Raw genomic sequence first — 23,488 nt, forward strand, 5'->3', positions numbered from 1 at the left:
GTAAATGGTTGGGTTACAGAGACTACTGTTTATTACAGTTAGCTCCAGAGTAGTAGGGGGAAAAAAAAATAAAAATAAAAAAAAAAAAATAAATAAAAAAAGAAACATCCATGTTTGTCTACAACAGCCTATATAGTGCACTTACTAGCAAGGAATAGGAAAACTTCATTATTTATCATCAAGACCCCAAGAAAAACGAGAAATCGCTGCCCCCACTCCCGAACGCAAAGTCCTCCAATATCGTAGGATCAACCAAATTGGCCAATATCTCGGCACGAGTATCGGGCTGCGAATCCTGGTTGAACAGCGAGAAGAAGAAGTCGCTGTCTGTGCTGGGTGGGACCATTCCTGTGAGGTTATCTGCCCGGTTTTGCACCGCTGTTGGGTCAGTAGCAGTAGCGGCATCTACGCCGAAGTTTGTGGGCGGGGGAGCTAGCATTGATGTATGTGCTGCTGCTGACGGTACGAGGGAAGAACGACGGCGTGTGACACATGCGCGCGCGACTTCGAGAACCTCGCGGATCATTTCGGCACAGCGGCGCGCGACCACGATGTTGTTCATGGATTCGAAAATGTCGAGGCTTTTTTCGACATCAAGGAGGAGGTCTTCGTCGCGGATGCTGGGAAAGCCGGAGAGGACGAGGTGGAGGAGGATCATGGCACCGTAGAGGGCGTAGGTTGTGTTGTACCACCTGTCAGTTTTCATTAGCTGGGGTTGTTTTGGAAGGGTAGAAGGGGGGAAGGGTTACCAGGTTCGAATGTAGATTCGATGTAGAAAGGATTCGTACTGCATCTGGATGCTGGTTCTTGCGGCGTCGAGGCAGGTGTGTAGGTGTTGAAGTAGGTTGGAGGACTCGGTGCTGGATGCTGATGCGGCGAGGAATGGTCGATGTATTAGAATGCGGGTGTTATAGAATCCTGTACTTAGTTAGTGAACTGGTACTTGGTTAGGACAGAGCTGTTGGAACTTACTTAGTCTCAATACTAGCTTCTGTTTAAAGGCCCATTCGGTGTCATTGAGTGAAGCCGCATCAATGTCTAGGAAGTGCGGCAGTGTAGCTTTCCACGCGAGCAATTTGTTGTCGAGACTCATTGCGATCTGCGACATCTCACCCATAGATCGCTTCGGTGAGTGGTAGAGAAGGTGAGATGCTTCAGACATTATCTGGCCTAGAGCTACCATTGCTGGTATCATAGCGACATGGTCGTCTTCTGCATCGGGGTCGAGTAAGTTGCCAGGCGTGGCCTAAATAAAGATCAGCAGATGTACACAAGTGTTGTAGCAGAGTATGACACCCACCTTCAGCGTTGGTAGTGAAACTTGATAATATTGAAGGTCTTTCATGCTGTCTAACCGCCCCGAGGAACAGCACATCTCACTGCATCAAGTTAGTAAAGTTGCATAAAATAAGTAGTAAGGGATATTAACATTTCGTGCGAATAGATACACCTATTTTCTATTAGCTGCCTGAGTACAGATGAAGGAGCAATGCACTCACCACCAAGTCCTTCTGCCCTCCTTCCGCGTATCAAGGGACACAGACGACATGCCCGATGCCAGGCCAATAGCAACTGCAGTCCTCACTGCCATGCCGCTGTACATGAAGCAGCTATGCGGCCGCAACGCATTTTGGCAGAAGACACTCTAGTCACGAATCAGCAACAGATGGTATAATTTCAGGATGAGTACTACCCACCAGCAGCAAAAGAGCTTGTGCACTCTCTAGGCTACAGCTCTCAAACAAATCACCTAGCGCTTGTTTCGCCTTTCCAAAGTAGTAGTCTGCAAAGTCTAATGACGAAGGCTTGCTCGTAGCACCGGGCTTGCCCAGATAAGGAAGGTAATTGCAATAGTGATCAAGCAGAGCTGTCTCGTGCGGGCTAGCGTTTATGGCACCCAGAGCAACCACGGAAAAATAGAGTCCTGAGAACTTCGATATTCCGCGTAAGAATCCTGGCCGCCTGGGCAGGACAAAAGCTTCATTCTCACAACGCCGCATAAAGTTCGTCTTGCACAGCATAGGATGAATATAATGCTTGTTGCAAAAGTAGCTGCTGATGAACATTTTCTCGATTTCCAGTTGTGCCTCATCTGAAAGCCTGTCAATTAGAGGTGTCAATTCATACCGGTGATCTGCCTTAAAGTCAGGTTGCTGTCACGGAAGTAGATCTAGAGGCCTAACTTGCCCACATAGCTTGGAGCATTAGCTCTGGTGCCTTCGGCATTCTCTTTCCTCCCCTGTCTATCATCCTCGGCGCCACCGTTAATCTGTGGCGGGGAGTGGCTAGGATATTTCGGATTATACAGCAGGTTCACTATCGAAAGCTGTGCCTTGTTCGTCTGTGAGCTTTCAGACTGCTTGTCTGCTGGAGAGTTGGGGGTCAACTGATCGACAGCTGTTTTGTCCGATAACGAATTGAGCACCGCATTAGTCCCACCATTAGATGGGTATGCAGGCTCGTTGTCGGGAATAGTTAACGGTTTGTTCTCCGCATGATTACGTGCCCGAGCATATATATTTCCCAGGAATGCAAGGTTCGAGGAATTGCCATAAAACTCCGTGCCATTGGTGTGGAGATTGACTCCACTCAAACCATCTCTGGATGCCGAGTCACATAGCTCAGGTGTGGCAGCTGTAAATTTCTTAGATTCAGGATACAAATACAATATCGAATAGTCTTACCAACTATGCTATCATCATCACGTTTAGGGGTGAAAACAGTAGGTGAGCTGGCATTGATATTGCCAACACTTCGCGCAACCTGGGGGGTAAAATGGTCCGGAGAGTCACTCTGGTGAAAGCCACTTTGGTTACTCTGGCTCACATCTGGCCATGGTGAAGGGCGGGTCTTCGATCTGCTTGTACGTTAGATCCGATAGACGGACAAGTGATAACGTATGAGACATACTTCTGAGCTTCTCGGATTTGCGCCTGCCTCTTTGCTGCTGATGAAGCCTCATTCGGGCCTGCAGCGCGATAGAAGCAATCAAGTGAGTGGTCTAAGAATGTGTTGTCAGTATGCGATTCGCCTAGGGGCAGTTTGGCTGAGACTGAGAGCCGGCAAGGCCGGGATTGCATACAAGCACAATAGGAGCACGGTTGGGCTTGGTCACACTGCCATTTAAAACGTCAATAGGGATTCAACGAGCAACACTGATAGCCGGCTGGTAGTCTGCAATAAATGCAGACGCAACGAAGCAAAAGGGTGGACGCACCTTGGTCTTGCGCACCCGACAAGTCTCGCAGGCACGTGAAGCACGCGGCGGGCGCCGACGAGAAGCGCGGAGTTTCGCCGTCACTGGCTGAGAGTCGTTGCCGCCGTCCATGCCTTTCTCAACAAGTAAAGGCTTCATCTAAACGCGATCGTATGATTATCGTGGTGTTCATCCCGCTTGCTGTTGTTGTTGTTGGTCAGTTCCTCCAGCTGATTAGCTTGCTCCACACTAACTTGGGTCGGCAACGCTAAGATTGGCCTTTAAACCGAAAGCCCGGCTGCGATCGCCACCAACCGATGATGCCATTCCACAAGTGAACCAGGAACAACCGCGTCAGAGCCATCCGGGGTTTCGCGGGGTCTGGGGTCATTCAAGACAATGCTCGTCTCTCGGCATGGCAGCCTTGGATGATCCACGCCTACGGATATACTGATGATGAGGCAGGACTACGCATGCTGGCCAATGCTTAATGCTCCTGCTGCTAGCCCGGAATTATGATTATCAACTCGCCCATCATCAGTGGCCAACTATGACGGTCCCAGTAGGGGCTATGATAGCATGCAGCTGTGTTCAAACACTCTGCTTAATCTGTAGCCCTGCTCGCGGGCCTGCAGTTCCAGTTAAAACAAGTTTAGATGCTCGATCTAGTTTTTTCATATTGACGGGACTCTTAGTCGTCATGAGAACTTGCTGTTGCAAGTTGACTGCCTACACTGAATGTATTCGTATCGTTGATTTGCACAACCACTGCGTCTCCAGTGCCAACTCACCTGCATAGTAGCTCTACTCTTGAAACCTATGCGCCTGGCAACTTATTCACCGGCTCGGCTCTAGAAAATATAGTTCCCTCCACAGAAGTCAAGCCGTGCTGTGAACACGACGGAATAACGGCATTGTTCGCTATTAACAAACAAGACCCTATTTACCTTTCGCATCCATCTTATCCGAACATTGCACAAAAGCAAGGGAGTGTGTGGAATAAGATTTCCAGAACTCCAGGCATACCAAATAATCGGCAACCTAAAGACGTGGTTGCCACGAGCTCCGCCAATGTTATGTTCGTCCGACGGAAGACCCGCCACACCCATATATCCGCTCCGACGGATCTCTCTACACCTAACTCCCAGCTGCGATTATCGGCCCGGACGGCCAAAATGACGTTCAATACACAATAATCACAATTGCCCCGCGTTATGAAGTGCGGGGGAAGCATTTGTGGGATCAGTTCGGTGTCTAAAATGGCCATAACCGAGAACCATTGGGAGGCGGGCGAAGTATAAGAGACGGACTACCACGTCTGGCTGAACCGCTCAAGCAACGGTCTTCCCAACCTATCTCATATCTTTCATCATCAGAATTCACAATGTCTGAGCAACAAACGAACGGAGCTACTCCCAAGGTCACTGGCCTCAGCGAGCGCACCCGCGCCAAATGGGCGTCCGCATCGACGCCAGAGGAGATCGCGGCCAACTTGCCCCCAATGCTCGATTTGACCATTGAGAACATCACCGAGAATGTCATGAAGATCAACTCCATGTGCGACAATCCTCGCATGCGGTACCTCATTCTGAAGTTGATCCAGGCTGCCCATGACTACATCCGGGATGTCGGTCTTCAATTCGACGAATGGGAGCAAGCGTGGCAGTTCCTGACCAGAGTACGTATCTGTCTTTATCACCACCAAACCACCCGTTAACACAACTACCATAGGTCGGTCAAATCTCAACCGACGTCCGTCACGAATTCGTCCTCCTCTCCGACATCCTGGGTATCTCCGCTCTCGTCGATGCCCTCTCCTACCCCACCGTGCCTGGCGCAACCGAGTCCTCCGTGCTCGGCCCCTTCCACGACGAAGAGGCCCACTCATTCGAATACGGAGAGTCCATCACTGCAGAGGGCACTCCCGGCGAGCCCACAATCGTGCGGGGCTGGATCAAAGACACGGAAGGCAACGCCGTGTCCAAGGCCTTGATCGACGTCTGGGAAACCGACGGCAACGGCGTATACGACCTGGAGTACGACGGATCAGAGGAGCCCAACTGCCGCGGAAAGATCTTCTCCGATGAGAGGGGCCACTATCTCTTCTCCTGCGTCAAGCCCGTCGCATACCCCATCTCTAATGACGGTCCCGTCGGAGAGCTCCTGCGGAAGCTGAAGCGCCATTGGTTCCGTCCTGCTCATATGGTGAGTCGTCTTCAACAAAGAATCAACCCCACAATAAGATACCCGAACTAACGGAGAATGTAATAGCACTTCATGGTCGCTCACCCCGAATACACCAAGCTCATCACGGCCCTGTACTCCCGCGACAGCAACTTCGTGGAGAGCGACACCGTGTTCGGCGTCAAGAAGAGCCTGATTGTGGATTACAACTGGTGCGAGGATCTGGAGCTGGCTAAGCAGCACAATGTGGAGCCTATGGTTAAGACGATTGATGGACGCGAGTCGAAGGGGTTCTGGCTCTTGGAGCGTGACTTTATCCTTGTGAAGAAGAGTCCTCCTCCGCCTCGTAAGACGGAGGATTTGGATTAGATTGTTTGATTACTGTTTAGGAAGATAAGGATATGTTGTCTTTAGCATTATATAAAGTATGATAGCGCAATAACTGTTTGAGTGTCTGATTTGTGATATGGTTTCCTTTTCTTTCTTGCACTGTGGTTATGGTGGAAATCATCTAAATCTCATGGGTAGTGTCATAACTTGGCATTAATCCTCCTCTGTGTCTTGCAACTATATCTTTGATCAAGCCAATCTTCAACTACTAGTTACAAATCAATGCTTTATGGCTATGTTGACACTATGTGTCCAATTTGATTTACACATTACAAATACTTCACGATCCAGAGGTCCTCATCCATCCCGAATTGTCGGCACTCGGCACCAAAGACCCTCCCCGGGCCAGAGTGTCATGTTACCCCGTGCCGACTACGCGAATAAAGGAGCATTATGCTCCAATTACCCTTCCTGGGAACGAATGTGGAGAGGAAGTAGATCCCATATCCGACGGGTTTGTTTTGGGGTTTAGAGCTCGATCCGATTGGTTTGTTCGGAGGCAAGCTTCCCCGGATTGAGGTTCGCCGCGGAGGTCCATGCCGGTTCGTTTATCACAATCGATACGGAGGCAAGTGGTGTATATGGTCGAGTGATTTTAATGCTTTCGAGTGTAGTATGGACAAAATCACCTTATCTATGGAGCAAAGATCGTTAAAGTGTGTGGTGCCTATATAGATACCACTATCGACTATCTTATCAGCGCGGCTCTCTTCAGTGGCTGGTTATCGGATATTTGTTGCGCTTGCACCAGCAGGATCCGGCCAGAACTACTGTTCCGAGGCACTCCTCATTAGTGCATAGCCGGTCAGCACGCCAAGTTCTAGATTGTCCAAAGTAAACAATGTGCAGTTCTCAAATGAAATGCCAGACAAATGGCATCCGATCCCGACGGATGAAAGTCCGAGCCCTGCACGGACGGATACTCACGGCTCTCGGCGATGACGATTGAGCTGCAGTCCGGTGGCTCCTGCTAATGAGCTGATAGCCCGATATGGCGATTGCATGCTTATCGGGGTGGATAGCGAATTGGGTCGTTTAATGCAGGATATATAGTGCTGTACGTAAGGGATATAGGCTGAAGTGTGACTTGTTGAGTAGTTTCCTTGGTACCGCTATATATCCCATGAACCCCGCCGGCATCTTGCCGAACTGCTTTATCCATCGTTGGCTCGCTAGTTGTTGCTCATATATCACGAAATACCTCGTCGTTTATGTATCGTTTGATCTCGCGTTCTTCGTCTCGTCCCCTTCAGAAGCAAATATATACACCCTCACGACGATATAATATACGACTATATACCAGTATGGACTGGAACCAAGATAACCTGCGGGCCGGGTTCTGCCACGCTCTCTCGAATATGTATAAGAGCGAAGTCCCCCTTTACGGGGACCTGGTGGACCTGGTATGGAAGGCGGATGCAGAGGCAATTAATAGAAGTCGAAGATTAGGAGGTGCAGATGCCATTGATCCTGACGAGGTATTGCCCTCCAGAAACCGTGTCGAGAGACATGGTGCCATCCGCTTGGGAACCGCGCAGGAGCTAGCCACGATCAGGCGTATGTTCGCTGTTATGGGCATGTATCCTGTTGGATATTATGATCTGAGTGTCGCTGGTTTTCCGATGCATGCTACCGCATTTCGGCCAAGGACAAGGGAAGCCCTGGCCAGGCATCCGTTCCGAGTGTTCACAACCGTCCTGCGCATGGACTTGCTGACGGAGAGGACACGAGATCTGGCGCAGAGGGCTCTGAAACAGAGAAATATCTTCACCGACCGCTTGGTGGCTTTAATCAACCACGCTGAGGTACAGGGTCACCTCACCCCTGATGAGTGCAAGGAGTTCATCACCGAAGGACTGGAAACCTTCCGATGGCACTCCAAGGCAACAGTGACGCTTGAAGAATACAAGATCCTCAAGGAGGAGCACCCGTTAATCGCCGACATTGTATCTTTCCCGAGCTGCCACATAAACCACCTTACTCCTCGAACCATTGATATCGACCTTGTTCAAAAGATGATGCAGGACAATGGTATGCCGGCGAAAGAACGAATTGAAGGACCTCCGCGACGCGATTGTCCCATCTTACTACGCCAGACCAGCTTCAAGGCCCTGGAGGAGACGGTATACTTCCGTGATGCTAATGAGGCATATGTCAAGGGATCCCATACAGCAAGATTTGGCGAAGTTGAGCAGCGTGGCTATGCTCTCACGCGGAAAGGCCGGAAGCTGTATGATGACATCCTCGGTCAGGTTAACAGAGAAGCGGCAGAGACAGCAGCTGGCCCTGATAAATATGAGAAAATCTTGAGGAAACACTTTGAAGGATTTCCAGATGACCTCCGTGAATTGCAAAAGCAGAAACTAGCATACTTCTGCTATCGAACAACACCCAAGGGTAAAGAAGGATTTGCATCAGAAGAGGCCAGTCTCAGCCAGCTATTGGAAAATGGCATTCTCGAGTTCGATCCCATCACATACGAGGACTTTCTTCCCCTATCTGCCGGAGGTATCTTCAACTCGAATCTAGGCAACACATCGCAGTCCAAACGGCTGATCATGGAGGCGGATGCCGACCTGGATGGGTTCCAGCAGATGATGGGAACTCCGACGGTCGATGAAATCAGTCTTTATGAACAGATGCAGAAGGACAGCCTTGAAAGCTGCCGGGTGGAGCTAGGATTGAAGAAGCTTCTGGAGTGAAGATCAGCTTTTTATGTTGTGTGTTAAGATATAAGCGTATAATCCTCAAATTTCTGCAAGCTATAAAGGTCAATGGTAGCATCTCTTGTTGACACTATTCGTTGTATATTGTAGGTGCTGTTTTCTAATAAGAATTGATGGTGTTGGAGTGCAAGCTCACTCCTTCCCTTCCTGGACTGCCTACTTGCCTTTTCCTGATCTTTCTTCTCTTTCTTAACTTCCCTTCCTTTCATCTCCCATTCGTCTCATTTTAACATGCAGTTGCTGTTCATTCCATTGCTCTGTATCTTTACATTGTTGCTATCACGCTGCTAGCTCTAGTCCACCCTTTGATCATTCCAGTGTCGTCCTGCAAATGATAATTTTTGGGGCCCACCGCTTGTTCTAAAAGGCAATTCAGTCCCCTCTTAGCGCAATTTATGATGCAAATACTTGGAGCCTTGCTGGCCCTGGCAGCTCTGGCCATTGCACACGATGGCCCTGATCGCGATCTCTTCGACTACGACCAACGTGGGCCTCTCTTGGGAACTTGGTTCGGTATACCCGGCCAAAATGCAACCTTTGACTATATTGTTATAGGTGGAGGCACTGCCGGGTTGACTATTGCCAGTCGGCTGGTCAGGAGCGGATATCTCAGTGTGGCCGTTGTTGAGGCAGGCGGTTTCTATGAAATCGACAACGGTGACCTCTCTGTAGTCCCAGAATACTCGACCTTCTTTTCCGGACCAGATATAAGCGATTTCCAGCCTTTGGTCGATTGGAATTTCATGACCCAACCCCAGGAGAGCCTAGGCAATCGCACACTTCATTATCCGCGCGGGAAAACGCTAGGAGGCACTTCAGGAAGAAATTACATGTATTATCATCGCCCTACCATAGGCAGTCTGCATAAATGGGCTGAAGAGGTCGGAGACAAGAGCTATGAGTTTCCCAGCATGCTTCCCTACTACAAGAAATCAGTGCATTTCACTCCTCCGGATGAAAAGCTTTTCATCAATTCGACGAACATACAAAACCCAGAAGCTTTCAGCTCAACCGGTGGTCCCCTAGAAGTCTCGCCTGGTAACTTCGTCGACGGCTTTGGAACTTGGTTTCGCAAAGCACTTATTGCTCTGGGTCTCAAGCAGTCTGAATTCAATAGCGGCAATCTTTCAGGCTCTGGTTACATGACCCTGACCATCAATCCTATCAATGCTCATCGATCTTCGTCAGAAACCAGCTTCTTGCAATCGACACTCAACAGTGGCCTAGGCCCTGTCGTTTATCATAAGACACTTGCGCAGAAGATTTTGTTTGATAATCATAGAGTCGCAACTGGCGTCCAGGTTGAAACGGCTGGGACCTTTGGCATCCCCCCAGTTAACTTCACCCTAAGCGCTCAGAAGGAGGTTATACTGTCGGCAGGAGCCATTCAGTCCCCTCACTTACTTATGGTGTCAGGAATTGGCCCACATGACCAACTTTTCCGGTTCAACATCAGCTGCATCAGTCATCTCCCGGGCGTCGGCCAAAACTTACAAGATCATCCCACAGCCGGAACGACGCACCGAGTGGATGTTCCAACTGTAGCCTCGTTAGCTGACGATGACACTCTAGTGGAGTCGAATGTCAAACAATACATTGTGAATGCCACTGGTCCACTGTCCATCCCTGGGCCAGGGTATTTTGGATGGGAGAAACTACCCAAGCCCTACCGCTGGCGCCTTTCGAATGAATCTATCCAAGCACTCTCGACCCTGCCAGACGACTGGCCAGAAACCGTGTATACCCCCATTGGTTATCCACAGCCAAAAAATGCGAGTGCCGGTCAAATATATGCCACCATTAGCTTCGTCAACGTTGCACCTTTCTCCCGCGGTAACATATCGCTAGCAGGTCCAAACATGACAACTCCGCCCATCATCAACCCTCAATGGCTGGCAAATACTACGGACATGGAGATAATGGTGGGCGCTTTCAACCGGAGTCGCCAGATTTGGGCGAAATTGGCCGACTTAGGCGTCGCTGATCCAGTAGAGTTCTCACCGGGAACCAATGTGACGACATATGACCAAATACTCGACTTCATCCGCAGATCATTAACAACCATCTCACATGGATCTTCAACCTGCAAGATGGGAAGGAAAGAGGACCCAATGGCAGTCGTGGATAGCTCCGCACGGGTGTATGGGGTTCAGAAACTGAGGGTTGTTGATGCGAGCAGTTTTCCGTTCCTACCTCCGGGGGCTCCTCAGTCAACAGTTTATGCTTTTGCAGAGAAGATCGCCGAGGAGATTCTGTACGGGTTGTGATTGGAAACGCATCAAAGGCGACGACTAGAGCAGATGCCGTGGTTGTCTAATATATCATCCTTAGGATACACGCTATATCAATAACAGCCTTTCATTGTTAGTGGGTATAGCTTGCTTGGATTTTCTTCCTATTAGATGGTCAGTAACAACGGCTGCTAAAGGTACACCCGGTTTGCTGGCTTCGAGGACACGGAAATACAAGGAGCAACTAAACATTCGAAACCCAATTATACAATAAAATACAATTGCACTCCTCAATGTGCATAACAGAAAAGTCCTATCTGTACATGGTATACCGCTCTACGCGGTTCCAACCAATGGATATAACACAGCATGAAACCCATACCCATCTAAACATGGGCCTCTAAAAAGGCTCGGCCCACGTCTTGCTCAAATTTTGCGAAATCCTCAAGTCCCTTTCCCTCAAATCCGAAATCTACTCCTTAAGCTCAACATTGGCTGCAGAATCAGCACTCTGCACCACAACCGCACCCTCCTGCAACAACTCCTCCGCCGTCTTAACCTTAACATCCATAACCCGCAGGATAGTATAACGATGCTTGCTCGTCACCTTCTGCACGTGACGGCGTCTCCGCTTCGTCTTCTCCGTGATGCGCAAAGGCTCCGACTCGAAACCCATCACCCGGACCCGGCACTCAAACAACCGCTCATCAAGGTACTTCTCGCCGCCCTTGAGCGAGAACTCACGAGAACCGAGCACCGACGCCCGGTTAAACCGCAGGACATCGCCCGATTTTACCTTGGGCATGAGGAAAGGCAGACGCAGCTGATCACCCTCGGTAAGCAGGTAGGGTCTGTCGTGGAGGTGGGCGGTAATGTAGTGCGGCTTTTGCGAGGTGAGGTAGGGCAGCATGTCGAGGAGGGATTGAGACACTTTCAATGGAGCGTCGAAGGTCGGGGCCACGGGCTGTTTGTTAAGAGGCACATCGGCGCGGGTTTCGGGAATGGTGTTCTGGGGCGTCAGGAAGTGAGGTTGTTCGATGGGAATGGAGGTTTGGGCCCGGGGAGTGGCACTGAGGGGAGCGGAGGGGTGTGATGATGTTGTTGTAGAGTAAGATGTGGTGGTGGCTTGGTGAAGGCAGGCACGGAAGGTGGTGTTGCTGGCGCCGGCGAGGATGGAGGATCGGGCGGCGGTGTGCTCGATGGGCAGGGCAAGTGCCCGTGCCAGTGTGGTTCGAGAGAACATGGTTGTGTGTAGTAGAGACTAGGAGAGGGAGGGAATTGAGGCGATTGTTGACCTTGACCGTGCCGTGCCTGGACTCCGAAGCATCTCGCAGGATGAAATTCCGGACGGAGAGAGATAAAGTGCTCCACGTGACTTATCGGAGTGCCAAGACCCAGTCCCGTTGCCGCCGCATCGAACTTTTTTGTCTTGTCAAGACACTTCGGGCTCCGCCGTTGTTTGATATCAACTTGTTTTTGACTCGCTTTCTCGCGGTTGATTCATCATGGTATGATTGAGATGTTCCCTGAAACGTATAGCATCTGGTTTTGCTAACTGATTGTTCCGTGTGCAGCCTCAGAACGAGTTCGTCTCACTTCCCCCACCCATGCCACCAAAGCTGGGCCCCGACCCGAGCTGTTTTTCCACCGCCGGGGAATCATTATATCGAAGCAACGAACAAAGCATACTGATGAGAGGAATAGGTATATCGAACGCTGGCAGAAGCAGCACGGTAAGCGGCTCGATCACGATGAGCGTGTCCGCAAGCGCCAGGCTCGTGAATCGCACAAGCAGTCCAAGGATGCGCAGAACCTGCGCGGCCTGAGGGCCAAGCTGTACCAGCAGCAGCGCCATAAGGAGAAGATCCAGATGCGCAAGCGCATCAAGGAGCAGGAAGAGAAGAACGTCAAGTCTTCCGCTCCCGATGAGCCGTCTAAGACTCCTCTGCCCCAGTATCTGCTTGATCGGTCGCAGGCCACCAACGCCAAGGCCCTGTCCAGCGCCATCAAGGACAAGCGGAATGAGAAGGCTGCTAAGTTCGCTGTGCCTCTTCCTAAGGTCAAGGGTATCAGTGAGGAGGAGATGTTCAAGGTCGTCAACACCGGAAAGAAGACCCACAAGAAGTCCTGGAAGCGCATGATCACCAAGCCTACTTTCGTCGGTAGTGACTTCACCAGACGGCCTGTTAAGTACGAACGGTTCATTCGTCCTATGGGTCTGCGTTACAAGAAGGCCAATGTTACGCAGTATGTTTATCCCCTTTCCTTTTCATTCTGTTTGTTATGGGAGTCGTTCAACTGACGTAATGGCTTTTTTTCCCTTTCCAGCCCCGAATTGGGTGTCACCGTCCAGCTTCCCATCCTTTCCGTCAAGAAGAACCCCCAGAACCCTCTGTATACCCAACTGGGTGTCTTGACCAAGGGTACCATCGTTGAAGTGAACGTTTCCGAACTGGGTCTCGTCACCACCAGCGGCAAGGTCGTCTGGGGTAAATGGGCGCAGATCACCAACAACCCTGACATGGATGGCACTGTCAAGTGAGTTTTCTCCTCACATCTTGCCTTATAACTATGATACTAACACTATATCACTACAGCGCTGTTCTCCTCGTCTAAACACCTCTTCTCATCCATGATTATGAATCCCGCTCTATTCCTTCATATCATCATACCATATCCCTCCCTATCTCAAAATATGCCCTGGTTGCGTTGGTTTGTGTTCGTCTTCACATAGACTATATCAGTGGGTGTGGCGTTAGCGGCGCGCAAAGTATCCGTCTTGTTTCCCGATTTTCATATTCATTTGCCGAAAAGGATCCCTATTTGTCTACTTTCTGATGTGACTTGAAATTGCTCGCTGAGGCGAGTGAGCGTACCAATTAAGTATCCCAAATAAATGAAGCTTGATTTGGTCTGAGTGGTAAACATGTCCCCATACTAGAAGTAAATAGCAACTACGTAGGATTTATCTCGAGACGACCATCTACAGCAAGTCCGGAATTGCGCAAAGTGATATATGTAAATTAGTATATTCCAATTATACTCTTAGACCAAACTCCAAATACCCATGCTGTTTCTGGATCCCACAGCTTCCAATGCAATCAATAAACAACACGTAATCGGTCAATGACTCAATCAATCAATCACCCAGGCTGAAGCGCGACTCAAGACAAAAATAAAGACAACACCATGTTTCCAGCGGGTGTGTTCCATAAACCAAAATAGTTGTGGTGGAAGAAGAGGAAAAGGATGTATAGATCCAAGATGGAACAAGAAGTGAAGAAACAGGTATCTGTCGTACGGAACAAAAGAAAAAGGCGAGGATATAACGGTGGTGACTTGGGAACGCCGGGTTCATCGGAGAGGTATGGTATCAGGACGTGGAAGGCACACAGGAACATAGGAAAGGTTGGTTGGTTCAGTCGACAGTGTAGGTTGGTGATGGTTAACTTAGCTGCCTTCTTCTAGTGCAGCTTTGATCTTGGCGAAGAATCCAGCGGGCCATGCGGCTAGTTCTTCGTCCTTGGGGATGCCGCGGACGCGGCAGTGGTTGACCACGTTCACGAGGATCCGGTTCAGCATGTCCTGTGTGACTGGGACGGCGCCTTCGAGCTGCGCGTCTGGGTAGAGGAATGGATCGCGCTGGCCGAGAAGCTCTTCCACGGTTGGACGCAAGGTTTGATCGCGCTGAAGACAGCGCTTCAACGTTCGGACCAGTCCAGGGGGTACCGGGACGCCTCCTACGCCGAATGCCGGGAAGTCGATCTTCACGTGGGGATTGGGGATGGCGAGGATGCGTTCATAGTATTTGGCGATTTTAGCAAACGGAGGCTGGCCGTACACCATCTTGTAGAGAATGCATCCCAGACTCCATACGTCACTCGGTTTTCCGAGCTTCATCATCTTCCCCACACTTGCTGGTAGGCCAAGTGAGGCATTGGAGTCGACCAAGGCTTCCGGTGACATGTAGTTCGGGGTTCCCACTTGCTGTTCACGATGCACGTTCACAGTGTTATCTTGAATGGCGTTCGCGATGCCAAAATCGATTAGCTTCAGTCGGCCCTGAACCAGGAGGAAGTTCGCCGGTTTCAGATCAGAGTGGACAATGTTGTGATCGTGGACAGCTTGAACACACTCAAGCATCTCCTTCCAGTAGTATCGGGTAAAGTTGATGTCGAATCTGGCGTCCTCCGCGTTCAGGCGGTAGGTAAGGATCTTCTCTAGATCTGACTCTCCAATTTCCATCAAAACACTCAAAGTATGCTTGTCTGAATTCAACTCCCAATCGAATAAACGAACAACACGATCAAGATTCTCCAACTTCTTGAGCAAGTCAATTTCACCCTTGTATCCAGCCAAGGTAGTTGGATCGACGTCCTCCAGATTCACTCTCTTCAAAGCAAAAATCTTATAGTTCTCAGCCATGACGCGGTAGACTCTCGAACTTCCACCACGACCGATGCAGTCCAGCCGGGTGAAGGGCTTGTGGTTGACTGAAACTTGACTGCGCTTTTTCCGTGATTGTGATGCCGTGGCAGCTCCTCCTGTCGCAGTGGCGGTCTCAAGAACGGACATCTTAGGAGGAGGAGGGGCCGGTCTGTGAGGTGTGTTATTACTTCTAGTTGCAAGGATCTTTCTAGGGGAGTTCCCGTTCCCTGCAGGTGTCTCCCCATGCTCTTTCTTCTCGTCACCATACACCACAGCAAGCTTCTCAGGCTTGTCCAGCAAGTTGAAACCTTGAGGCTTGGCGCGCTTGAATGTCGGTGGAGGCTCATTCTCCTGGTCTCTAGAAGAAGGCAATGTCGGCGGAAGAGGGACTTTGAACACAGGCTGTTCTTGCGAACTGGAGGGTTTGGAGGACATCTCCGAAGAAGACCCGGGTGTCGATTTCGAGTGCGATCCATAGGATTTCGGTGAGGACGATCTAGAAAAAGGTCCATCTGCACGATCATAGGATCGGTGCTCATCGGTTCTGAGAGGTGGGCTTGGGTCGGCCCATGATACCTTGGGTGATGAAGATTTCGCTGTGTTCTTATAGTGGTAGTCGGCGTTGTCGATATTCGCGTCAAGGTCTCGGTCTTCATTATTTTCTTCACTCTGGCGTCGTAATACACCGCGTCTTGCGGGGCCGTTCAGAAACGTTCCAGTGAGTCGTCCGACTCGCTTGACGCGCAATGAGCTCGCCATGCCGATATCCTCCGGGTTTCGCGTTCGTAATACCGATGAAGGACCGGTGCGAGGAGCGTAGTCATCCTCATACCTATACTTCCTTTCATCTTCTGAACGTTCCGCACTTCCGTGGTCGTCGACATAGCTCCTTTCGGCGGAGCGTCTCTGAGAGGGGGATACGGATGCGGGAGAGCGTGTATGGCTACGCGATGCATTGATTCGCACGCTGCGTGGCCTAGGAGCGGGCGTAATGAAATCATTCGAATTGGTTCTTGCATCCTGGTCGGCACTTTCGCTGTTGGAGAGGAGTGATCCCTCCCTTCTCGATCTGCCGCCACTGCCGCTTAATGATGGTGCAAGGCGAACCACGCGAGGCGCAGGACTTCCGGTCGAGTGGTCTTGAGGAGGAGTCGCTCGAGATCGTCTTTCCTGGCTGGAGGCAGCAGAGGATCCCATGCGCTCGCCGCGAAGGCGCGGGGACACATCGAGTCCATCTTCGTCAAGCAGGGCCTTGACGGAAGCGCTGAATTTCGGTTCGGGGACTTCGTCGTCAGAACTGTCTCCCGGAGAATACTGCCTAGCCACGGAGGAATTGGTTCGAAAGGCGGGTGAGTTCTGGAATTCTGGGGATGTCCGCCTGGACCCGGAGCGGGAGAGCGCGGCGCGGGACATCTCACGGGTACGAGGATTGTCGAAGTTAGCCGGTAGGTGTGCTGTCGATGGTGAAGGGGGGCGAGGGCTTCATGCAAGAGCTCGGAGAGACCGCATTGACGTGTCAGCCCGGAGAACCAGCCCAGTTGGCCCCAATGGTACCTGCTTCAAAGGGTTAGTAGTCGACGTTTGGCGTGTTGTGGTTAATCTAGAGTCAATCGAAACATCCAACTTCGAATTGCCGGTGGCTGGGCGCGGGTCACGTGACTGGGTTGTTGTTCTGGTTGCCCCGGGCAATCACTGCCCTCCATCAACAATGATCATTAGACTCCCCACTCGATGATGTCGAGGTAACTGTCTAGGACTTGGTCCAGAGTAGTACAACCTCCTCCTTGCTTGCACTGATAATGTCCACTTCTCTTGGGAAATTATTTTGCTTGTATCCTGGCTGACTCTGCATCTCACTGCAGGCAGCCGTGCTCTCGCTTCGACGCGACGTTGACCCCCGGGGATTTTTAGCGCAAATCAGCTACTACGGTTAATGCTTCTGCTCCAATGGTAGCCCTTTATCTCCGTGCACTGATGTGCCATGGTACTTTCTGGATACTAGTAGTTGGCGTAAGCATTGGCTTTTAGTAATTATTAATTAAGGAATCATTCTTATTCTACTTTATTTTACTACTACTTGGTACTATAGTTGTCTACTACTGTTGCAGTGAAGCTCGGATAGAGCACAGATATATATATATATAGTATGTATTAGTATATATCCGAATGGAACTAACATCACCTGTCAACTCCCCTTTCCAGAAGTGTAGCAATATCATCATCATAGAAAAAACCGAACTACCGCTAACCATCTGAAGCGTATACCATTGAGTTATCAGTACTTAGTACTACTACTAATAGTTTTAACTAGCGATACTTAGCACACCAATACAATTGAAGCCAATCACCGGTAGCGTGGTAGTAGTAGACATCTGGCAGCAGTACTACTAGCAGTAGTGTACAATAATCAAACGGCAACACGACTGTAAACGAAATACAACACACAGACTAACTACGATCGATGGCTATACAGTAAATATACTTAACCCCCAGTGAGTTCCCCAAGCGGAAATGACGAGATAGGATGGAATAGCATGACCTGGTACAACACATGGAATGGGCTTGACTTTATGACTGATGTACATATCTACCGTGAATTTTGTGCAGCAGACAATGAATGAATTGACTATAGAGAGGCCCCGGTACTTTTTGCTGGTAATTGCCTCCCACCTTTTGAACAGTGGACTACTCCAGCTATCACACTTCACATGAACTAGGATTTCTAGTAGCTAGCTGCCTCATTCGTAAGCTCTGTGGGTTGAGGGCTTGATGTAGGTTTGCTGAAATGGGGCGTTTTCGTGAACAGGGAAAACCTTTCTAGTCCCCTGTTCCATACTCCGAGGGGAATTATGAGCAGCAAATTGGTACGTCGAAGGCATGAATCAATTGCCATTAGATGTGACAATTGTTGTTAGTGCCAGTATCTGCTGCGTTGACTTCTTGATAACACACATCTCCCAATCAATACGGTATATGCTTTCCAATCGACTTGTAAGTGCCCTGGTGTGCCTGAAAACTGAAAATCCGAAAAGTGGCTCAATGATGGGGTCCGACCCCCCAGTCCAGTCTCTGAGCCAAAAAGAGTTTGTATCTGTATCATGAGGGATTTTCTTGCTGATACGAGGAACCTACCAGCGCAATTGTGTTTGGATGGGCATGCTAAACTGCAAATCATGACTCGTAAGTTCAGTGGCGTAATCCCAGTCTCAGATATTACAGATTGTTGAACTGGCGGAGAATAGGAGGAGTTCTATGATATGGATCAACTCTGGCAAAAATAGAACGTGGAATAAGCTCGCTGGGGCAAAGATCCCAGTTACAGGGAACTAGTCCAACCTTGAAACATGGAGCATGAACGATATTCCCGACTGTCAAAAGGGCTTTTGGCCTCAGGTTTGACGTGACCTGCCACAAGCACCTGACATCACCTGATGGTCTGCAGCTTCCTAAAGAGGCATGCGCGGCCGAGTGTGTCTCCCGTCAGTATTATCGTCATCGTCGTTATCGTCGTCGTCGTCTTCCATGTTTTCCTTGTCGTCGTACTTACTCCCTAGGGAGACCGAGGGTTTCAGGAGAAGAGTTCTTCCATGGAAGTGGCCGAAGTTCGCCCCTTCCCCCCTGCAGTGACTGATCGGATTGCCTCCGTTTCCTTCCCCTCAGAGTGACTTGGCAGCTGCTCCCCGGTCAATGCTCCGGTTGCAGCATATTCCAATTGCTATTCGCTCATTTTTAGGTGCAGGGTGTGTAGTACCTGGCTATTTGCGGCGGTCAATCAATATTAATCAAATCAGGTAATCTTCCGAGTTTAGTCGACTCAAAACCCGGTCAACTTTAACTGGAAGTCCTAACTGGGTCAGTTTTTAGAGTTTCCACAGGAACGAACAAAGATCGAACCCATCTGCAAGTGATGATGAAACCACGAAGCCATCATGCAGATGCCACTGTTCCAGAGTCAAACAAACCTGTGCCCACAACTACCCACAGTCCATTGCCTTGATTTCATCGTCTAGAGGGGAAGCCGTCGGCCACCACGACTGACCTTACTACTAGTGTTCGGTTAAAGCGGGCAGCCGGCAGCTCAGGCCATTGAGAATTTGAGGAGACAGAGGGGGGTGGAGCCTCAGGAACCAAAGGTACGAGGCCTTCGGGTCAGGAACGCCTGTTCGGGCAACGATTGCCCTCCGAAGGCCTTCTTGCCATTACCTTTGCCAGTGTCGACTAGCCAGGGCTTAATATTGGTATTGGAGAGCAGTCTAGACTGCTGCACGATAAAGTCAACCGACATCTTAGGGCGGACTGTGTTGTGCAGCTTGTCGTTTGCTTGGATGTTCCCTTGGCTTCTCTACCTCTCAGGCTGAGGGCGCTTTACCGCAAGTATCCTTGCCTGCCGCACTAAGGCAGTAGTACCTACTGCATCCGCAGCTTCCTGTCCCTGACTAAAAAGCGATGCTAATGCACTAATTTAGCGTGCAAAGGCTGCATCCACCAGGCCACATTCGGTTGTGCACAGCACAGAATGGAGGTGCTCCTGTGCCTCTGCTTATTGTTGTCCCCTGCACACTTCAGTCCACGAGTAGTCTCCTGGAACTCTTTTAGGTTAGTGAACCCCAGATGGCTTGTTTGAAGTGAGAGTTTTTCTGCCTCCTTGGGGGAAATTAATATTCTAAATTTGGAGTGGGTAGAGCATGACACCGTCCAGCACTCTCACAGATTTTTCAATCAATCTTTTGATTATACTACCAGTCCCTCAAGACTGTAGTGCGCAGATAAGATCTGTGCTCCTCTCAATTATTGATTGCACTATCTACTTCTTACTGTGGAATGGATTTCTTGTCCGGGGGAGAGTGGGCGGCCCCCCTCTCTCTATTAGTATTCAGAGTTCACTTGTCTCTCGCATTTGTCATTGCTTTTTCCTTTGTCTTTGAAGCCTAACGTTCCGGAACTGGATTTATGCACCGCCCCGGAAATTAGTTGATCAGTCAACAACGCACATATGTCACAAAAATTTTAACGCCTTTTTTTGTTGCTTTTCCTAGTTTTTCTTCCTTTGCCTTCCCCTCCTCAGCCCACTATACCTGTCTTTTCTCCCTCCTAACCACACCTGGATAGCGTCGGTTAGGCTCCGTACTCCGTATTTGACTATTTTTTCTCTTAGTTGTTTTATCACATTCTGAAAGGGGATCTAAGCAACTCTAAAGTTCCATCTTGACTTCATCCGTCGAAGAAGGTGGAACCGGGCTCACAATTCAGGGAGAAAACACCGGCCGTGTTGATCGCCCATGGGTCGGCCTCGACGGCTGGCCGGCACACTGGGATTATCCTCTTGTTTACCTGATGAGGGTCTGCGCAGTCTGACTGTCATTGGCCCGCCATCCGATCACCACAGCCAACATCCCCCCCTCAACTCGCTCTTCTGGTTGGCATTCCGTCGCTGAACCACCCCACGGGTGACCCGACGATGATGTTGATGATAATGATGTTGCTCGTACCGTGCTGCCGATGCCCATTGTACTGTACCTTCCCGCAGCAGTGTTGCCCACCTACACGCTCACACCGAGGCATCAGTGGGTTTTTTGCTTGCTTTTTTCTCCCGTCGTGGATGCTAGCATTAGTCTCTTCAAGTCGGAAGCATGGATGAATGATACTAGTGTACTTGCTCACCTACTCCCTGACAACGGAGCCTCTCACCAGTGCTGAATTGAGAGCCCCAATTGGTGGCGGGCCTGGTCAGTGGCTCACAGCCTAGGCTCTTCCCCCTGCTTACAGCGCCTTTGCTTGACAAAATATTACTACTATGGACGGAAAAGGTCAGAGGTGACCCGCAAAAAGCTCGGAACTAATACCTTCTCTGTCCAGGATACCCCGTTCCCCGAAATAGTATTCTCGTTCCGCTTAGTTTGTTTTGGATGAGCCCACCTACAACGGTAGTCCGCTCTGGTTTGCTTCCTAGTTTCCACTGGCACCCGGCGCACCCACTTGGCTAGCTTAGCCTTGAAGATCCGGGTCCCACGATCACAGAGGACCCAACATGCTCTCAGCCGGGTGTGCAGCTCCATTCATGGGTTCCAGACTTGGGGGAGGGCTCCATCGCCCGATCCCGCTGGCACGGGAGGAAATCCCTCTCAGGGGTATATATACCTCCAGGATGATCACCTCGTTCCATGAACATCAAGCCCTTCGTCAGTCACTTTGTTTTGTCTTGTGTTTTTGGGTTCTGTCTTTCCTTACCCGACCCTCATTTTCATCAGTCTGTCGTTAACCAATTAGGCTGCCTCGAGCCAGCCGTTCTTCCATTTTCATACTCTTTTGGATTCTTTTAACAGGATCATTTCACACACTCGCTGACGTCTTACCCACTCTTTATTATACATTCTTTGCCCTATCGGCACAATGCGTTCCGACAAGCTTCTCGTGCTCGCCGGTCTGGCGAGCTATGCTCTCGCTCTCCCCACGAAGGACTTGGACCCCCGTACCTTCGGCCTCGTCACCGAGATTCTCACTGACCTTGGTGAGGACCTGACCGGTTTCATCGAGGCCCTCCTTGGTGGCGGTGTCAAGAGCTCCGCAAGCCTCCTCACTGGTATCAGCGCTCAGGCAGCTGCTGTCCTTGAAGGTGGTGCTCTGGGTTGCACTGCCGGCAAGATCGATGCCTCTGCTCGTGCGGAGCTGGCTGCGTGGATCCGTGCTCATGCCAGCTTCGATGCCTCCCTCAAGTCGTCTCTGTTGGCCTGGTGTGAGGGTGAGGACTCTGCCACCCTGTCCGTCGATGTCCGTGCTGGTCTCGCTCTGTTCATCCCCACCTGCGCCGAGGTCGCTGCCAAGGGCGACATTTACGTGACTGTCGACGGTATCTTCTCTGTTTCCGACCTCGAGGCCGCTGTTGTCCTCAGCTCTTCTTTCCAGTCTACTCTGTCTACTTTCATCTCCGGATCCGTTGGTGTTGAATTGGATGCCGACATCAAGGCTGGTCTTTCCCTCTGTGCTGGTGGTGGTGTCGTCGCCGACCTTGCTGCGGATGTCGAGGCCGCCCTGAAGGTCTGGCTTAACGGCTCCGAGTGCTCTCTGAGCGCCTCCCTCAAGGCTGCTGTCCTTGCTTGGTTGGAAGGCAAGGCTAGCGTGTCTGGCGTTGTTACCATTGGCACTGTGCCCACTGCTGGTCTCACCACCGTCTCCGTCGGTGCCGCCATCAACGCCCTTGTCGAAACCTCTGGTGCCCTCACCGCTAGCGCCCAGGCCTACCTCTCTGCCTTCCTCAAGTCCTCCCTCGCCACCGACATTGAGGCCGATGTTAAGGTCGTTCTGGAGGCCTGTATCTCGGGCAAGCTTGCCACTTCCGTCAGCGCCGATGCCCGTGCTGCCCTGGCAGTCTGGCTCTCCGGCGATAGCTGCCAGCTGGGCGTCGAGCTGAAGGCCGTTCTCTACTTCTGGCTTTCCTTTGCCCTGAGCGGCGACGTCACCGTTGACTTGTCCACCGACATCATTACCGAACTTGAGACTTTCATTACCGGTACCATCGACACTCTCATCGGTGTCAACATTAGCGGCGTGCTCTCCCTGCTGCTGTCTGGCGAGAGCCTGGCCTCCCTCTCCCTGGAGTCTCGTGCTGAGCTGTCTGCTGTCATCGGTGGCTGCGCTGGTGTTGATATCAGCTCTTCTATTGAGATCATTGTCATTGAATGGCTTACCGGCTGCAGCATCCCCGGCGGTCCTTCTATCGGCTCTGGCTCTGGCTCCGGCTCCGGATCTTCCTCCAAGCTCATCCCCAGCGCCTCGAGCGTTCCCGCCGCCGCTTCGACCCCCGCTGCCAGCGTTCCTGCTGTTCCCACCGTCTCCGTCCCCACTGGCGGTTCCAGCCCCAGCAAGCCTGCTCAGTCCGGTGCCCCCGGATCTCCCAGCGGTGTCAGTCCTTCCGGTATTCCTTCGGTTCCCTCCCCTGCTCAGTCTGGTGCTCCTGGTGCTCCCTCTGGCGGTGTCCCCGCTCCCAGCGGTGGCGTCGTTCCCTCGTCTCCTGCCCAGTCTGGTGCTCCTGGTGCCCCTAGCGGCGGTGTTGTCCCCACTACTTCTGTTCCGGAAGGCGCCAGTGCCGGTGCCTCCACTACTCCCTGCGACACTATCACCGGCGAGACTGTTGTTCCCGTTGCTACTATGACCGAGGGCGGTTCTGCTCCTAGTGCTCCCGCCCAGTCTGGTGCCCCTAGCGGTACCCCCATCGTCGGTGGTGGTGCTGGCGGTTCTACTGGCGGCTCTGGCTCTGGCTCTGGCTCTGGCTCTGGCTCTGGCTCTGGCTCTGGCTCTGGCTCTGGCTCTGGCTCTGGCTCTGGCTCTGGCTCTGG

General features: G+C 51.0%; 10 protein-coding genes across 10 annotated transcripts in view; 5 read left to right on the plus strand and 5 right to left on the minus strand.

Annotated features, from left to right (window-relative positions):
* Positions 1–116: 116 nt before the first annotated feature.
* Positions 117–3,407, minus strand: BO87DRAFT_331789 (Zn(II)2Cys6 transcription factor). Its single transcript, XM_025620349.1, has 12 exons — positions 3,218–3,407; positions 3,083–3,116; positions 2,911–3,001; positions 2,685–2,857; positions 2,192–2,634; positions 1,698–2,153; positions 1,500–1,645; positions 1,430–1,450; positions 1,301–1,379; positions 973–1,246; positions 750–918; positions 117–692 (listed from the first exon to the last, which is right to left on the minus strand). Exons 1-12 carry the CDS (start codon positions 3,353–3,355, stop codon positions 179–181), a joined length of 2,538 nt encoding a protein of 845 aa, XP_025481196.1. The 5' UTR covers positions 3,356–3,407; the 3' UTR covers positions 117–178.
* Positions 3,408–4,580: 1,173 nt separating this feature from the next.
* On the plus strand, positions 4,581–5,749 carry BO87DRAFT_395781 (dioxygenase; the record flags this gene model as incomplete). Its single annotated transcript, XM_025625208.1, has 3 exons — positions 4,581–4,874; positions 4,928–5,401; positions 5,468–5,749. The coding sequence occupies 3 exons, from the start codon at positions 4,581–4,583 to the stop codon at positions 5,747–5,749; spliced, it is 1,050 nt and encodes a 349-aa protein (XP_025481197.1).
* Positions 5,750–6,942: 1,193 nt separating this feature from the next.
* Positions 6,943–8,534, plus strand: BO87DRAFT_375339 (VOC family protein). Its single transcript, XM_025623008.1, has one exon. The coding sequence runs from the start codon at positions 7,075–7,077 to the stop codon at positions 8,470–8,472; it is 1,398 nt and encodes a 465-aa protein (XP_025481198.1). The 5' UTR covers positions 6,943–7,074; the 3' UTR covers positions 8,473–8,534.
* Positions 8,535–8,891: 357 nt separating this feature from the next.
* Positions 8,892–10,763, plus strand: BO87DRAFT_405714 (GMC family oxidoreductase; the record flags this gene model as incomplete). Its single annotated transcript, XM_025625950.1, has 1 exon — positions 8,892–10,763. One exon carries the CDS (start codon positions 8,892–8,894, stop codon positions 10,761–10,763), a length of 1,872 nt encoding a protein of 623 aa, XP_025481199.1.
* Positions 10,764–10,849: 86 nt separating this feature from the next.
* BO87DRAFT_375340 (mitochondrial 54S ribosomal protein bL21m) lies at positions 10,850–12,039 on the minus strand. Its single transcript, XM_025623009.1, has one exon. It carries the CDS (start codon positions 11,968–11,970, stop codon positions 11,200–11,202), a length of 771 nt encoding a protein of 256 aa, XP_025481200.1. The 5' UTR covers positions 11,971–12,039; the 3' UTR covers positions 10,850–11,199.
* Positions 12,040–12,167: 128 nt separating this feature from the next.
* On the plus strand, positions 12,168–13,645 carry BO87DRAFT_375341 (rRNA-processing protein NSA2). Its single transcript, XM_025623010.1, has 5 exons — positions 12,168–12,235; positions 12,302–12,312; positions 12,432–12,974; positions 13,056–13,265; positions 13,325–13,645. The coding sequence occupies exons 1-5, from the start codon at positions 12,233–12,235 to the stop codon at positions 13,341–13,343; spliced, it is 786 nt and encodes a 261-aa protein (XP_025481201.1). The 5' UTR covers positions 12,168–12,232; the 3' UTR covers positions 13,344–13,645.
* A 133-nt stretch (positions 13,646–13,778) lies between these two features.
* On the minus strand, positions 13,779–16,734 carry BO87DRAFT_375343 (serine/threonine/tyrosine protein kinase MPS1). The gene has a single exon (XM_025623011.1). The coding sequence runs from the start codon at positions 16,566–16,568 to the stop codon at positions 14,178–14,180; it is 2,391 nt and encodes a 796-aa protein (XP_025481202.1). The 5' UTR covers positions 16,569–16,734; the 3' UTR covers positions 13,779–14,177.
* Positions 16,735–18,921: 2,187 nt separating this feature from the next.
* On the minus strand, positions 18,922–19,664 carry BO87DRAFT_375344 (uncharacterized protein). Its single transcript, XM_025623012.1, has 2 exons — positions 19,013–19,664; positions 18,922–18,946 (listed from the first exon to the last, which is right to left on the minus strand). Exon 1 carries the CDS (start codon positions 19,438–19,440, stop codon positions 19,276–19,278), a length of 165 nt encoding a protein of 54 aa, XP_025481203.1. The 5' UTR covers positions 19,441–19,664; the 3' UTR covers positions 18,922–18,946; positions 19,013–19,275.
* Positions 19,665–20,899: 1,235 nt separating this feature from the next.
* On the minus strand, positions 20,900–21,378 carry BO87DRAFT_22297 (uncharacterized protein). Its single transcript, XM_025618700.1, has one exon. The coding sequence runs from the start codon at positions 21,209–21,211 to the stop codon at positions 20,948–20,950; it is 264 nt and encodes an 87-aa protein (XP_025481204.1). The 5' UTR covers positions 21,212–21,378; the 3' UTR covers positions 20,900–20,947.
* Positions 21,379–21,545: 167 nt separating this feature from the next.
* BO87DRAFT_385409 (putative cell wall protein) overlaps positions 21,546–23,488 on the plus strand; it is a gene marked incomplete at both ends in the record, with an annotated part of 4,366 nt that continues 2,423 nt past the window's right edge. Inside the window, one exon of the mRNA XM_025624722.1 lies at positions 21,546–23,385. Coding sequence (XP_025481205.1) covers positions 21,546–23,385 — 1,840 coding nt within the window. The remainder of the gene's footprint in view (positions 23,386–23,488) is intronic.

This window comes from Aspergillus neoniger (assembly GCF_003184625.1).
Source record: "Aspergillus neoniger CBS 115656 unplaced genomic scaffold BO87scaffold_11, whole genome shotgun sequence".
In the NCBI taxonomy this organism is placed as follows: Eukaryota; Fungi; Ascomycota; class Eurotiomycetes; order Eurotiales; family Aspergillaceae; genus Aspergillus; species Aspergillus neoniger.

Coding starts and splice junctions, on each gene's coding strand:
- BO87DRAFT_331789 (XM_025620349.1), bottom strand. CDS start 3,355: ATGAAGCCTTTACTTGTTGAGAAAGGCATGGACGGCGGCAACGACTCT. Junction 1,646..1,697: donor CACAAGCTCTTTTGCTGCTG/GTGGGTAGTACT, acceptor ATTCGTGACTAG/AGTGTCTTCTGCCAAAATGC. Junction 1,451..1,499: donor GAGGGCAGAAGGACTTGGTG/GTGAGTGCATTG, acceptor AATAGAAAATAG/GTGTATCTATTCGCACGAAA.
- BO87DRAFT_375339 (XM_025623008.1), top strand. CDS start 7,075: ATGGACTGGAACCAAGATAACCTGCGGGCCGGGTTCTGCCACGCTCTC.
- BO87DRAFT_375340 (XM_025623009.1), bottom strand. CDS start 11,970: ATGTTCTCTCGAACCACACTGGCACGGGCACTTGCCCTGCCCATCGAG.
- BO87DRAFT_375341 (XM_025623010.1), top strand. Junction 12,975..13,055: donor AAGAAGGCCAATGTTACGCA/GTATGTTTATCC, acceptor TTCCCTTTCCAG/CCCCGAATTGGGTGTCACCG.
- BO87DRAFT_375343 (XM_025623011.1), bottom strand. CDS start 16,568: ATGTCCCGCGCCGCGCTCTCCCGCTCCGGGTCCAGGCGGACATCCCCA.
- BO87DRAFT_375344 (XM_025623012.1), bottom strand. CDS start 19,440: ATGTCGGTTGACTTTATCGTGCAGCAGTCTAGACTGCTCTCCAATACC.
- BO87DRAFT_22297 (XM_025618700.1), bottom strand. CDS start 21,211: ATGGAGCTGCACACCCGGCTGAGAGCATGTTGGGTCCTCTGTGATCGT.